Genomic DNA, 12,046 nt, shown 5'->3' on the forward strand with positions numbered 1-12,046 from the left:
TATGATTTCCTATATGTAATACTTTCACAATAAATATGAGAAATCATAATCATACAAAGATGAAAATAAATATAACCGTTGGAACAACATAATCGATCTAACGATGAAATTGATTGGTAGTAACATTAGTAGTAACACTAATTGATTGTTACAATATTCTACCTCTATAAATATTAGGATAACATTTTCTTTACAAATACTATTCAACTCATTATATTTGAACTCTTATACATTAGTCTATTATAAATAAGGGATATATTTTTCTTATGTTGTAGAAATAAAAATATAAGTGAGATCCACAGATAAGAGGAGAGAGAAAAAAAGTGATGGGACCCAATCCCTTTTTGTGAGTGTAGAAAAGTTATTTATCTCATGTAAAATGAGATAAACATAACCCTATAAATAATGGGTATAACCTAACAACTTTTATTGCCATTTAATACTGTGATTGATATTTGTTCTTTTAAAAAACATAAAATTATGTTATTTTAAGTGGAAAAAAAAAACGATATCGTTTCATCTAAAATGATATAAAGTTATGTCTTTAAAATGATAAATATTTTTTTCTATTATTTATACAAGAAAAATGTTTGTGTTTTTAAAGGATGATCATTTTAGTTAAAACTTACCTTTTTCTATTTAAATATTAAATTAAAGAAATCATTCGCTTTCTTCCCCTTATAATTTTCGTTATGTATATTTTTCTTTCACTTAAAGGGATAAATACCAAACCCTATTTATATTTATGTTTTATATATTAGGTTCATTGATTTATAGAGATGTGGCTCATTTACCCTTTCGTTTAGGTCTTTTCCTCCATATTTAAAGTATATAAATTATATTAAGTATTTCAATATTTTGAATATTTAATTATAGAAATCATTCATTCACAATTAACACAGATTAATTGCATTTGCGTTTTTTACATACATGAATACATTTATGCATCAAGGTGTCCTTATTTTAAAAAATATTAGTATTTAATCTTATAGTTAATCATATTAATGTATTTCTATATTAAAAAATATATATAATTTTATGAATTATTTCGTATATTTAGGTATAGGATGTATTTGTGCACCTTCACCGATTGTCACTAAAGAATAACATGGCCTCGTTATGGCGCGCATGCGCCAAGCTCTCTCTGGTTGCCTCCGCCGCTGCCGGTGGCGCCACCGCGGCACTCATTGCCACCTCCGATGACCCCGAAACAGCGCTGAGGCTTTGCACCACCGTCCCCAACCGCCTCTTCCGTGACGCCGTCACTGTCGCCAACATTGCTTTCGGTACTGTAGATCTAACCGAATCTCTGTAGTTCCCGAAGTTTCTGTGAATTTACGAACTTCCATTTTTTTTATTCCTTCTCTCCTTGGAGTTCAATTTTATTTCTCAACTCATTGGTTCATGGATATGAATGCTGAAACATGATTAGGGGTTATGATAATAGAAATTGTTGAAAATTGACGTGGATTGTATATACTTAAGGCAAAAATAGTACAAGAATTAAATTTGTATATGATTCTTTATCTGAATTGTGGATTATGATGTGTGTGTGTAGGTTAACATAATTTTATGTAATGTGAAAATGAAGCTAGGATTAATGGAGCTGGTTCTGTTTTTGTATTATTGTTAGATTATGAATATTCCCTATGGGGAATTGCGGAAGGAAGTAGTGAGAGGGAGAAAGTCAAGCGTGAAGTTCACCTCCGGTCAGCACAAAAACTTCAAGACCTGTGTTTTAAGAATGGAGGTGTTTATATAAAGCTTGGACAACATCTTGGGCAGTTGGTATACCTTTTTTCTTTTCTATTGTTTTTGAAGAGGGAAAAAAAAGAAAGATATGCAGAACACTGACTTTACTAATTGCCATTGTCCATCTATTGCGCGCACAAAATGCAATGCTGAGTTCATTTATTTATTAACAGGAATACTTAGTTCCTGAAGAATATGTTCAGACAATGAGGGAGTCTATGCTAAATAGATGTCCAGTTTCTTCATATGAGCAAATATGTGAAGTCTGCAAGAAAGAGCTTGGGGACACACCGGATAAAGTATTTATTATTTGTTTTTTTTCCTTCTTGACAAATGCGGAAATGCCTCATTTTTGTCTAGTAGTTTTGTCTGTCATGGTTGTGGTTATCGCTGTTGAGGTGGATGAATTTTGCTTTCTAATGTGTAGATATATTCTGAGTTCGATCCAGTCCCAATAGCAAGTGCTTCCCTTGCACAAGTACATGTAGCCCGTACACATGATGGACAAAAAGTTGCTGTGAAGGTTCCAGTTGTTGCTGCTTTTCCTTGGTCATTTATTATTGAGAGTATTTTGGATCAGCTCTCTTCTGCATGAATAATAGTATTAGTGTTCTATTAAGAATATTTATTATTCATTTATGTGCTATCTCTCAATGTTCAGGTTCAGCATAGTCACTTGACTGATACTGCAGCTGCTGATCATGCCACTGTCGAGTTGATTGTGAACACTCTGCATAGGTTTTTTCCTTGTTTTGATTATAGGTACTGCTATAATGCTACTGGCTGTTAGGAATTAGCAGCATCATGACTATGGGGTATTTAGAAGCCATCTAGATCAGCAACATGCTAACCTTAACTGATGGATGTGCATACATTTAATTATTGAAAAACTGAATGTTCTAAGTTATCTCTATATTAAGAGTTTTTTTATCTCTAGTTTCCCTAGATTGCTTTGCATTGATGGTTTATTAATTTTCTGTTTACTTCTATCTACAGATGGTTGCTTGATGAGATCAGTGAAAGTTTACCCAAGGTAAGTTGCGAGTTAACTTCAAAGCAATACCTATGCCTAAAAGTATATCCATGTTTATTTAGTGGTTCTTGCCTGGTGGACTAGTGGTTTATATGTCTTACTATTGGTTAATATTATTGCCACTTTTTTTACTTTCAAAATTGACTTCATAGTTGATGAATACTTCAGTATAATTTTCTAGTCATTTAATTTTTGGGGTGAACAAGTTGGTATGCAGTTAAAATTGTTTGACCAAGAGTTGATGGGAACCTTAAATACATGATAAATACAGTTAAACTATCATTCTACAACTAAAGTAATTTGTCTTTTTCCTTTTAACAAGCCAATCTATGCATGTTGAAGGGATTGTTGAATCAATTAATCAATGTTTTCAAAGAAAACCTAAGCTGGAAAAGCATAAGTTTTTATGCTTGCCTTTTCATCGCCTACATAAATCATGTAGTGTAAAAGCATTACTTCTTTAGTTGGATTGAGAAATTTTCCTTAAAACTATAGTGCATTCATGCGCTAATCCTCCAATATATTTCATACCTCATATAAGCTCGCTTTTCTCTTATGGTCAGGTTTTCATGTCAAGATGGTAGTTTATCTTCATTTTCTGTTTCTGTTAGTTTCCATGAATTTTTGTTTTTTTGGTCTTTGGGGCCTGGAGGCAGGGATTGAATTAGATTTATTTGGTTCCATTATATACTGCATTAAAACCTTGATCTCTTTTTTGGTAATTGTTATTAAAAAATTTACGTAGTTATATTGTTAACCTTATTATTTTATATTTGAATGTTTGAGAATCATTTATAAAGGGAAAACCCTAGAGCACAAGGCTCTTGACTTGTGAGGGTTGATTGTATGCAGTCTTAGTGTAGCATTTTTGCAATTATGCTATTCTCATACTCGAACCCGTGACCTTCCGCCGGTCACAAACAGAAACCTTATCGCTTTGAGAATCATTTATGATATATATAATTTTGACTCAAGTCATAATTTTTCAAAAAGTATAGTCGTACCTTCATTGATACGATTATGAGTTATAGTATGCTAGCATGACTAATATCTGTTTTAGTCAGAAATTTTGCTTGATATATGTAGGATTTGGGAATTTCATGTTTCTTATTCATGATTCTTGGGTTCTATTTTATTATCTCCTTCATATTTTCCCTTTTTACCAGATGATTTGTGATTTGGTTTATTAATATCATGGCTACCAGGAATTGGATTTTTTAAATGAGGCAAAGAACAGCGAGAAGTGTTTGGAGAACTTCCGAAAGTTGTCTCCTCATATCGCGAATTATGTATATGCACCAAAAGTATACTGGAACCTAAGTACCTCAAAGCTGCTAACAATGGAATTCATCGATGGTGCTTATGTAAATGATGTAAAGACCATTCAGAAACTTGGGATTCGTCCACATGAACTTTCAATGCTGGTAAGTTCATGTTTATGGACTTCATTATAGTCTATAGATGCTTGTACAATGATCGATAGTTGGTCTTGACGGTGCCTAGGTTTTTTTAGCATTATTGGTTTTATGATATCTCTGACAACATCTGTCAATGAAGTTGGGCAAGTTTATGATGAGTGTTTTGAGTCCCTCATGCAATTGGTACCCTTTATGGTTTATCAACAAAATAAAGGGAAGCTTGGTGTCATAATGCTCTAGCTATGTGTGGGGTACGGAAGGGTCAAACCCACTGTGTGGGTATATAATTATATATAGTAAAGAGCTTTACCTTGCATCTTAAAGAGGCTGATTTCAAGACTCAAACATGTGATCTCTTGGTCACACGGTGACTTGGGCCAAGACTCCCCTTCATTTTATTTAGTAAAATGTGATCATTATTTTTGCAGGTTAGTCAGACTTTTGCTGAAATGATGTTCAAGCATGGGTTTGTGCATTGCGATCCGCATGCTGCTAACTTATTGGTTCGCCCATTGCCTTCCAGTAAAGGTAGCATTCTGGGTAAGAATTCCTTCCCTTGCCAAACTCAACTCTTTCTGTAAGTTTTGAATGTCCAGAAATAGCCTTTGTTTTGTGTTTTTTGGATATCTTAGACTATTTGTTTGCTAATTTAGCTACTACTTCAAAAAAAATTCTCTTAAGTTTCTCCCCTAGGTATGAGGGTCTCTACCCTAACTAATTGGATGGTAATAGCACAACCTTGAACCAACTAAATTTGGCTCTTCCAGGAGAAGCTTTTAATTGCCTATACCATATGCCATGAACATCTTGAATCTAGTTTTCTAGAATTATGGTGGCAGTTCCATTGATTTGATTTGGGAACTTAAAATTTGTTTTAGATTTCCAAGGAAAAATCAATCGCACCGATTACCATTAAAAAATTCCATGATGGGGAATCATTTGGGGACTAGTGTAATAAACTGTTAAAACACAACTGGGGTATGTGGTATCGGTAAAAATGTGCAGTAATGTAAGCACTGATGCATTAGAATGAGGGAACCTAGGGGTTACTGGATATTGCAGTCACCAGACTTCTACAAGTATTGACAGAAGGATTGAAAAAGATAAAGAACTGCAGAAGAATGAATGCTATCCCCTGCTGCCCATTTAGATTAAGATTGAAAGTTGAGATGGATGTGTCCATGTGTGACATTATGAATTGAAAGTGATCTTATGCTGCAAAATGGTTATTTATTTTAATTTTTCATTTCGATTAAAAGATCTTGCTTTTCAATTTTTTGGTTGACAGAAATATTTAAGGACTGTAATAAATATTTTCTGATTTTGAAATTTATAAAATGGCAATTTCCATTTGCAAATACCGTATTCACGTTTCCATTCTCATCCATATGCAGACACCTACTGTCTCCATAAATATTAGTGATCTTGTCCCTTTGAAATTTTTGGTTTGTCTGCTCACCTGCAGATCTTTGTTTGGTTTTCAGAATAACTGCATTGTTGATATTCTATGATTTTCATTTTTTTTATTTGTTAATTCCGTTTATTTATTTCTTTTCTCATGTATAGGCAGAAGAAAACCACAGTTAATTCTTTTAGACAATGGACTCTATAAAGAGCTTGACTTCGACACAAGAACTAATTATGCTGCACTATGGAAGGCATTAATATTTGCTGATTCTAATGCAATCAAGGAATACAGTGCAAAGTTGGGTGCTGGGGAAGATTTATATGCACTTTTTGCTGGAGTTCTAACAATGAGACCATGGAATAGAGTTATTGATTCATCTATGGATCATTTAGTTATAGAGGGAAATGAGAGTGATCGATCAGAATTGCAGGTAAGATGGTTTAAGGGAAATTCTTTCTCCAGGATTTTGTTTTTCAGTCATTGGTTCATGTTCTTTTGGATGATAATTCTTGCACTTTACTTCTCTGCCTTTTAACATTGTGAATTATTTCATACCCATGTTCATGCTAGTTTTCTCACCAAAGGACTCAAAATTCATAATTCTTCTCTTGTATAGCCTGTTTTCTGCAGTTTAACCTGTTTTATGGAATTGTTATATTACATCAGTTCACTTTTTGCTAAATATAAAGTCAACCTGTTTTAACAAGATAGAGAGATGTTCTGCATGGTTGAATTTCCTTGCTTAGCATTTTAAATAGTATTTAAAATAAAAACATCCTTGTATGCCAGGCCCCTGAAGAAAAGAAGCAATGAAATGACTCTCCTAATTGTTTTGCAGATGTATGCTTCTCAATATTTCAATCAAATCTCGGAGCTTCTAAGGAGATTACCGCGTGTGATTCTTCTAATGCTGAAGACAAATGACTGTTTACGTGCAGTCAACAATTCTCTGGTACATACCTTTTCTCATGTTTTCCATCTACTGCATCACACAGCATGTGATTGATTGATGAATGCTCTTACAAACAAATGTAGCTTGCATCTAATTGTAAAATAGCCATTCCAGCACCAAGTAAAAATAACTTTTGAGAATGTCTAAGTTGCTGTTTCTGTTTATAATGAACTCTCTGTCTCTCTTTTGTTTTTTTTATCTTTATTAGGTTCCGGGATCATCTCTGGAGACATTTTATATCATTGGAAAGGTTTCTTCTGAGGCTTTCATTGATTCAAAGATGTCGCAAAGCAAGTCACTTTTAACTTGGTTTAGCGTTAAATTGGATAAGATTTTGCTGGAAGTACGTCTTTGGGGAATGCAGATGGCCTTGTGGCTTTTGCAACTAAGAAAGGCATTGGCTTGGTCTAAACAAAGATTATAAAGGACGTAATCTGCCTAATTTATTTTCTGCTACATTTTTTGTCTTCGAAAAATAAGCTCATATTCTTTGTCTCCGTGGTCAGAAATTCCTTCTCAATCTGGACATTTGTCTGAGCACGGATTGATAATTAATTTTTAGCATGTTTGGTTTTGTGTTGAGAACCGCAAAACCATGGTTTCGCTTTCTGCCAAACCGTGATACTAGACTTTTCAAACTTAAACCAAACATGCACTTTTATAGTTTATTTATATAAGGTTAAGAGAGCATGGAAAGGAGCAAATCATGCATTTGTTATAGCCTGTAAGCTTTACAGTATTCAGGTGTTCGTGAACCAGAATGTTGTTGTGAATCCCCATTGATATGGGAAAAGTGCATTGAGAAATATATATAGAATATTTTTTACATCAATTTCAATGGTTGCAAGTGTAACTTCTTTGATAGTTCGGGTGCATTCAAACAAAGCTCGTACCTATTTTACGCATTTTTAGCATTCGTAGATACTACACCCACTTATATTTGTTTACCCACTTTTATTTGTGGGCAAATTACAGTTAACCACCTTGCACTTAATTGTTTATTCAGAAGAACCATTCTGCGCATTCAATTAAAATAATTTACCCCTTTACCTTGTAACATTAATTTCAATACAAAAATATCTCTGTACCCATCCTATTACATTACTTGCTACAAACATGGTATTAAAACCAAGGCGTTAATAGCTCTCCGGTCATTGCAGATGAGAAAACGTGCAGCAACATTTATTTTTATCAGGATCCGGGCCTGTATCCTGATGTGTTTTTTTTTTTTTTTTAAGCCAGGATACGGCTTCGTATCCTAGTGTTAATAGTTTGCTGCAATTTTTCTCCTCAGCAGCGACAGCAGAAACGAGGGACCCTAAAACCAATACCTCATTGATAATATAACATTAAAGTGAGTTGAAAATAATTTTGTACTAAATAAATGATTCTTGCATATCATTTTTTCACACTAATCCTTATATCTTGTGCTAAAAAAGAAAGATAAAAATATGTTAGAATGAAATGTATGTTTTACTTATTTTATTATTCACCAAGAAAATTACACAAGAATAATAATGAGTAATTAACATTTTGAATCCATTCTATTTTCGTTCTCCAATCAGTCCACCTAAATTTTCACCTACTCAAACAAACAACCCAGCCTCCATGGGCAAAAATACACCCAGCCTCTCTTTCCTTCTTGGGTATAAGCCATACCCATATCCCATCACCAATATTAAATAACCACCACTAATGCTATTCTAGTTTCACAAATAGTGGTCCAGAGCCATCATTGTGGCTAGGATTCTTAGTGGTTTTCTCAAATGACATACCACCAAACCCATATTGCTGTACCACAAGCAGTGAAGAGCATGAACCAAAATCATTTGATGCCACCATGTCCCCTATAACTCCAAGTTCTGGGCTTTCAGTCTTTTGCATTAATTCTGACATAACCTTAGTGTTCCTACCTACCCCTTGTCCTAAAATATATAAATCATAGCCAATTTGGTCCAAGTCATGAAGGATTGTGGGAATATCTTCACCAAAATGTACTTCTTTTTCTGAATAAGTTATAGAGTCCTCATTGTTAACTGCCTTGAGTCTAAAGAAACTTATATACTCATCATCCAACTCCTTTTGCTTTTCATTGTCTAGTACTGCAGATAATAGCCCATGAGATTCAACCTGTGATGATGTATCTACTTCTACAGCCTCCCCACGCAAAAAAATCCGCACTATGGAGAGTTGGATCCCTTCATGCCTTGACATCTTCCATGCAATAGTTAAGGCTTCATGGTCATCAGGCCCTCCAATAAAAATCATAATGACACGCAAGTTGACTTTGTAAAATGATCCAAGACCACGATCAACATATATCCCCACAGAACAAGGTGCATCTCTCATGACATTTTGGTTAATGTCTTTAAATGCATTGTTGGTTATCTCTAGTACACCCTCTATGCTTGATTGTTTGTGAAAAGGAAGGAGAATCAAACTTGCTTGTTTCTCCTGTGCTACATTGTATATGTCCTCATGAATGGTTGAATAGGTGGACACAGCAGAAAGGATCTCTACCCTAGTGTTACTATTTTCCTCAGCATATGCATTGAAAATATTGGTAATGCTTTCCAATTCTTCTTGTGATTTGGTGAGGGCTTGTTCTCCAGTCTGCTGTTGATTGAGCTGATTTATATGAGCAGTTAAAAGGGAAGTAACATTTCCTGTTAGTTCAACAAGCTGAAGAGCAAACACACGTAAAGGAAACATTTTAATGGTATTGCAGGCTTCAATGATGTTGACAATTTCTGTGGCATGGCGAGGGTTGTGGACACAAGCCAAAACTCTGAGCTCTGCTTCAGCCTTTAAGTTCTGTATAGTCCTTCTTTTCTTTTGCTTATGTAACTTTCTAGGCTTATATATAGCGTTGACGATGAGAGGCACCAATAGGGTCATTAAAAGAACAGATGCAGTTATAAATGTGGAGGACTCCACACTCAAAATCTGAGAGAGAGGGAGAGAAAAAAAAAAAAAAATAGAATTATTTATTAACTATATATGAAGCTAAGAAATTATATATGAAGATGCTTAACTATATAAATCAATACCCTCTTGTCCCAGGCAACGTTGAGCAATATTAGTGGTAAGATGCCTTTGGTGTTCATAAGCACTCCAAGAGCCACACCATCTTGAGAAGGCATACCAAAGAAGCTAGTTGCTATTAAAGTGCTTAAAATCTTTGGGATGAATGACAATAGCAAAAGTGGCACCACCAGGGTCAAACCTTGGGTTCTCATAACATACATCATCTTGAGTCTTATGCCACTTCTAGCGAAGAACAGTGGAGCCAGATAAACAGCTCCAAAATCCTCAGACTTAGCTATCAGCATTTGAGTAAATTTACCACGAGGTAACATTATTCCATACACAAGAGCCCCAACAACAGGGTGTGTACCAAGGATATCTGTAACAAAAGCACATACAAAAGCTCCCATGACAACAAGGAACAACTGGTAATTGTCCCATTCATTCTGATTGGTTTTGTCCACTATTAACTGCACCAGATAGGGTCTTATTACAATGAAGCAAAAAAGGACGAAGATAATGGTGCTTAGCACGGAGTGGGTGGCACTTCTATCTTTATTGGCAAATGGAATCAACATTGCAAACATGACCCAATTATAGAAGTCACTAACCATGGCTGCTGTTAAGGCCACTCTACCTAGACCTGTATAAATGAGCTTGAGGTCTGCAAGGATTTGAGTAAGGATAGGAAAACCTGTTACACTATAAATTAAGGCCCAGAATAAATATGCTTCAGTTGTGTTGTACTGTGAGAAGTACTCAGCATTTCTCTTGAACTGTTTTTGAACCAAAGCATACATGCCACCCCCCATTGCCATTGGAATAATAGTGCCAGCAATAGCAATGCTTGTAGCCTTCTTTCTTGCTTGCAGGATAGTATCTAAATTCATTTCCAAGCCAGCAAGGAAGACATAGTAAACGAGTCCCACATATGATATGGTTTCAGTAGGTACAATTGACTTTATAGGCACGAGTTTCCGCATAAAATGGGTTGGCCCAAGTACTTCTGAACTGAACAGATAACCCGTCTGTTAACATTAATTACCCACAAATTGATCAGAATGAGGAAAATAAAAAAGTATTCTATATAACTCAACGGATGAATAGCTTAATTGGCAACACAGGTTAAGTAGAGTAGGGAAAGAATTCGATTCCCATCAAATGCATCTTTGGGACGGACAAAGAGCTTTAACTATGACCAAACCCCGACTCAGTATTAATCCCATAACCAGATCAAAGAGTTGAAATTTGTGGGATACCCGAGGGCCCGTTGGAAATTGACACACACAAATCAAGAAAACAGAAGAGAGAAACGGAAGAGAAAATCAACACAGAGGTTTATCCTGATTCACTCAATGTAGATTACGTTCAACTTGTCTGTACTATATTTAGTATGCAAAGCATGAACCATACCCAACAGGCCCCAGTTGGCTTTTTGCTGACTTCGCCAACAAGGGCCCTCATCAGTATGCGAAGTATGAACCATATCCAACAGGTCGTCTGGCTTGCCTCAAAGAAGTAATTAGAGTTGATATATCCGAAAAAAAAAGAAAAAGTATTCTTTATAAGACATTTTGTGCTTTTATGTAAGGGAAATACTACTCTCATTTTACATGAGGTAGTTATCTCCTTTTCTCTCACTTCGAAAATCGTGCCCCTTCTTTTTTCTTTTTCTTTTTTGCTTTTAAATAACGGACCCTACTTGGATTCTCTCTGTAACATGAGAGAACTACTCTCATGTTACATGAGAGTAATATTATCCTTTATGTAACTCTATAATACTATATGGGAAAACATTTTCTCCTTTTAAAGGAGAAAATGTTTCTCATGTTAGTGACACATTGTATAAGTGGGTCCCACAAAATAGTGGAAAGAGAAAAAAATTAAAGGTGAGACCCACATATGCTTTGAGTCACTAACATGAGAAAAAAATTTTCTTTAAAAGGAGAAAATGTTTTCCCATGCTATATACATAATAAGCTCTGGTTGATACATGATTGAAATGCATGTAAGTATATGAAAACAGAGTCATAGATTACCACATGTACTTACTTACCAAAATCTCAACAACAAGACGAGGTTGATGGAAGGGTCTTAAAATGTAGTATAAACAACGAGTGGTTATCAACGTTAAGGCAACTTGGGTTGCGAAGGAAGGAAGGTGAAAGAAAAGGACGCTTTCACTTTTCCATATTTCGTTTGCATTATTGATATCTGCCATGTAACATCCTTTCGTACCGTGTGGTATTTCATATTGATTATCTCCCATAACTTGCTTTCTTTTGATGTGCAAGTTGTTGGGAATTGAACACTTATGATGATATATCAATTGCCTTTTCCTTCTAAGTTATCTTCCTTTCTTCTTCTTGTTAATTCTGAGAAAAAGTTGAACACTTTTTGCAGCCAAACATAGATAATAATCATTTAATGTAAAGTTTATGATAAGGGAAATGAAT

General features: G+C 34.9%; 2 protein-coding genes across 2 annotated transcripts; one reads left to right on the forward strand and one right to left on the reverse strand.

The window, feature by feature from the left end:
• The first annotated feature begins 895 nt into the window (after positions 1 to 895).
• LOC133318618 (putative ABC1 protein At2g40090) lies at positions 896 to 7,354 on the forward strand. The gene is made up of 12 exons (XM_061520641.1): positions 896 to 952; positions 1,061 to 1,286; positions 1,634 to 1,788; positions 1,926 to 2,051; positions 2,180 to 2,275; positions 2,414 to 2,514; positions 2,749 to 2,785; positions 3,991 to 4,209; positions 4,632 to 4,743; positions 5,770 to 6,041; positions 6,450 to 6,563; positions 6,772 to 7,354. Exons 2-12 carry the CDS (start codon positions 1,109 to 1,111, stop codon positions 6,985 to 6,987), a joined length of 1,626 nt encoding a protein of 541 aa, XP_061376625.1. The 5' UTR covers positions 896 to 952; positions 1,061 to 1,108; the 3' UTR covers positions 6,988 to 7,354.
• Positions 7,355 to 8,261: 907 nt separating this feature from the next.
• Positions 8,262 to 11,054, reverse strand: LOC133318594 (cation/H(+) antiporter 15-like). Its single transcript, XM_061520606.1, has 3 exons — positions 11,004 to 11,054; positions 9,614 to 10,618; positions 8,262 to 9,509 (listed from the first exon to the last, which is right to left on the reverse strand). Exons 1-3 carry the CDS (start codon positions 11,052 to 11,054, stop codon positions 8,262 to 8,264), a joined length of 2,304 nt encoding a protein of 767 aa, XP_061376590.1.
• Positions 11,055 to 12,046: the final 992 nt, after the last annotated feature.

This window comes from Gastrolobium bilobum, unplaced genomic scaffold, assembly GCF_033153095.1.
Source record: "Gastrolobium bilobum isolate Gb01-03AN ecotype WA unplaced genomic scaffold, APGP_CSIRO_Gbil_v1 utg4519, whole genome shotgun sequence".
Lineage (NCBI taxonomy): Eukaryota > Viridiplantae > Streptophyta > Magnoliopsida > Fabales > Fabaceae > Gastrolobium > Gastrolobium bilobum.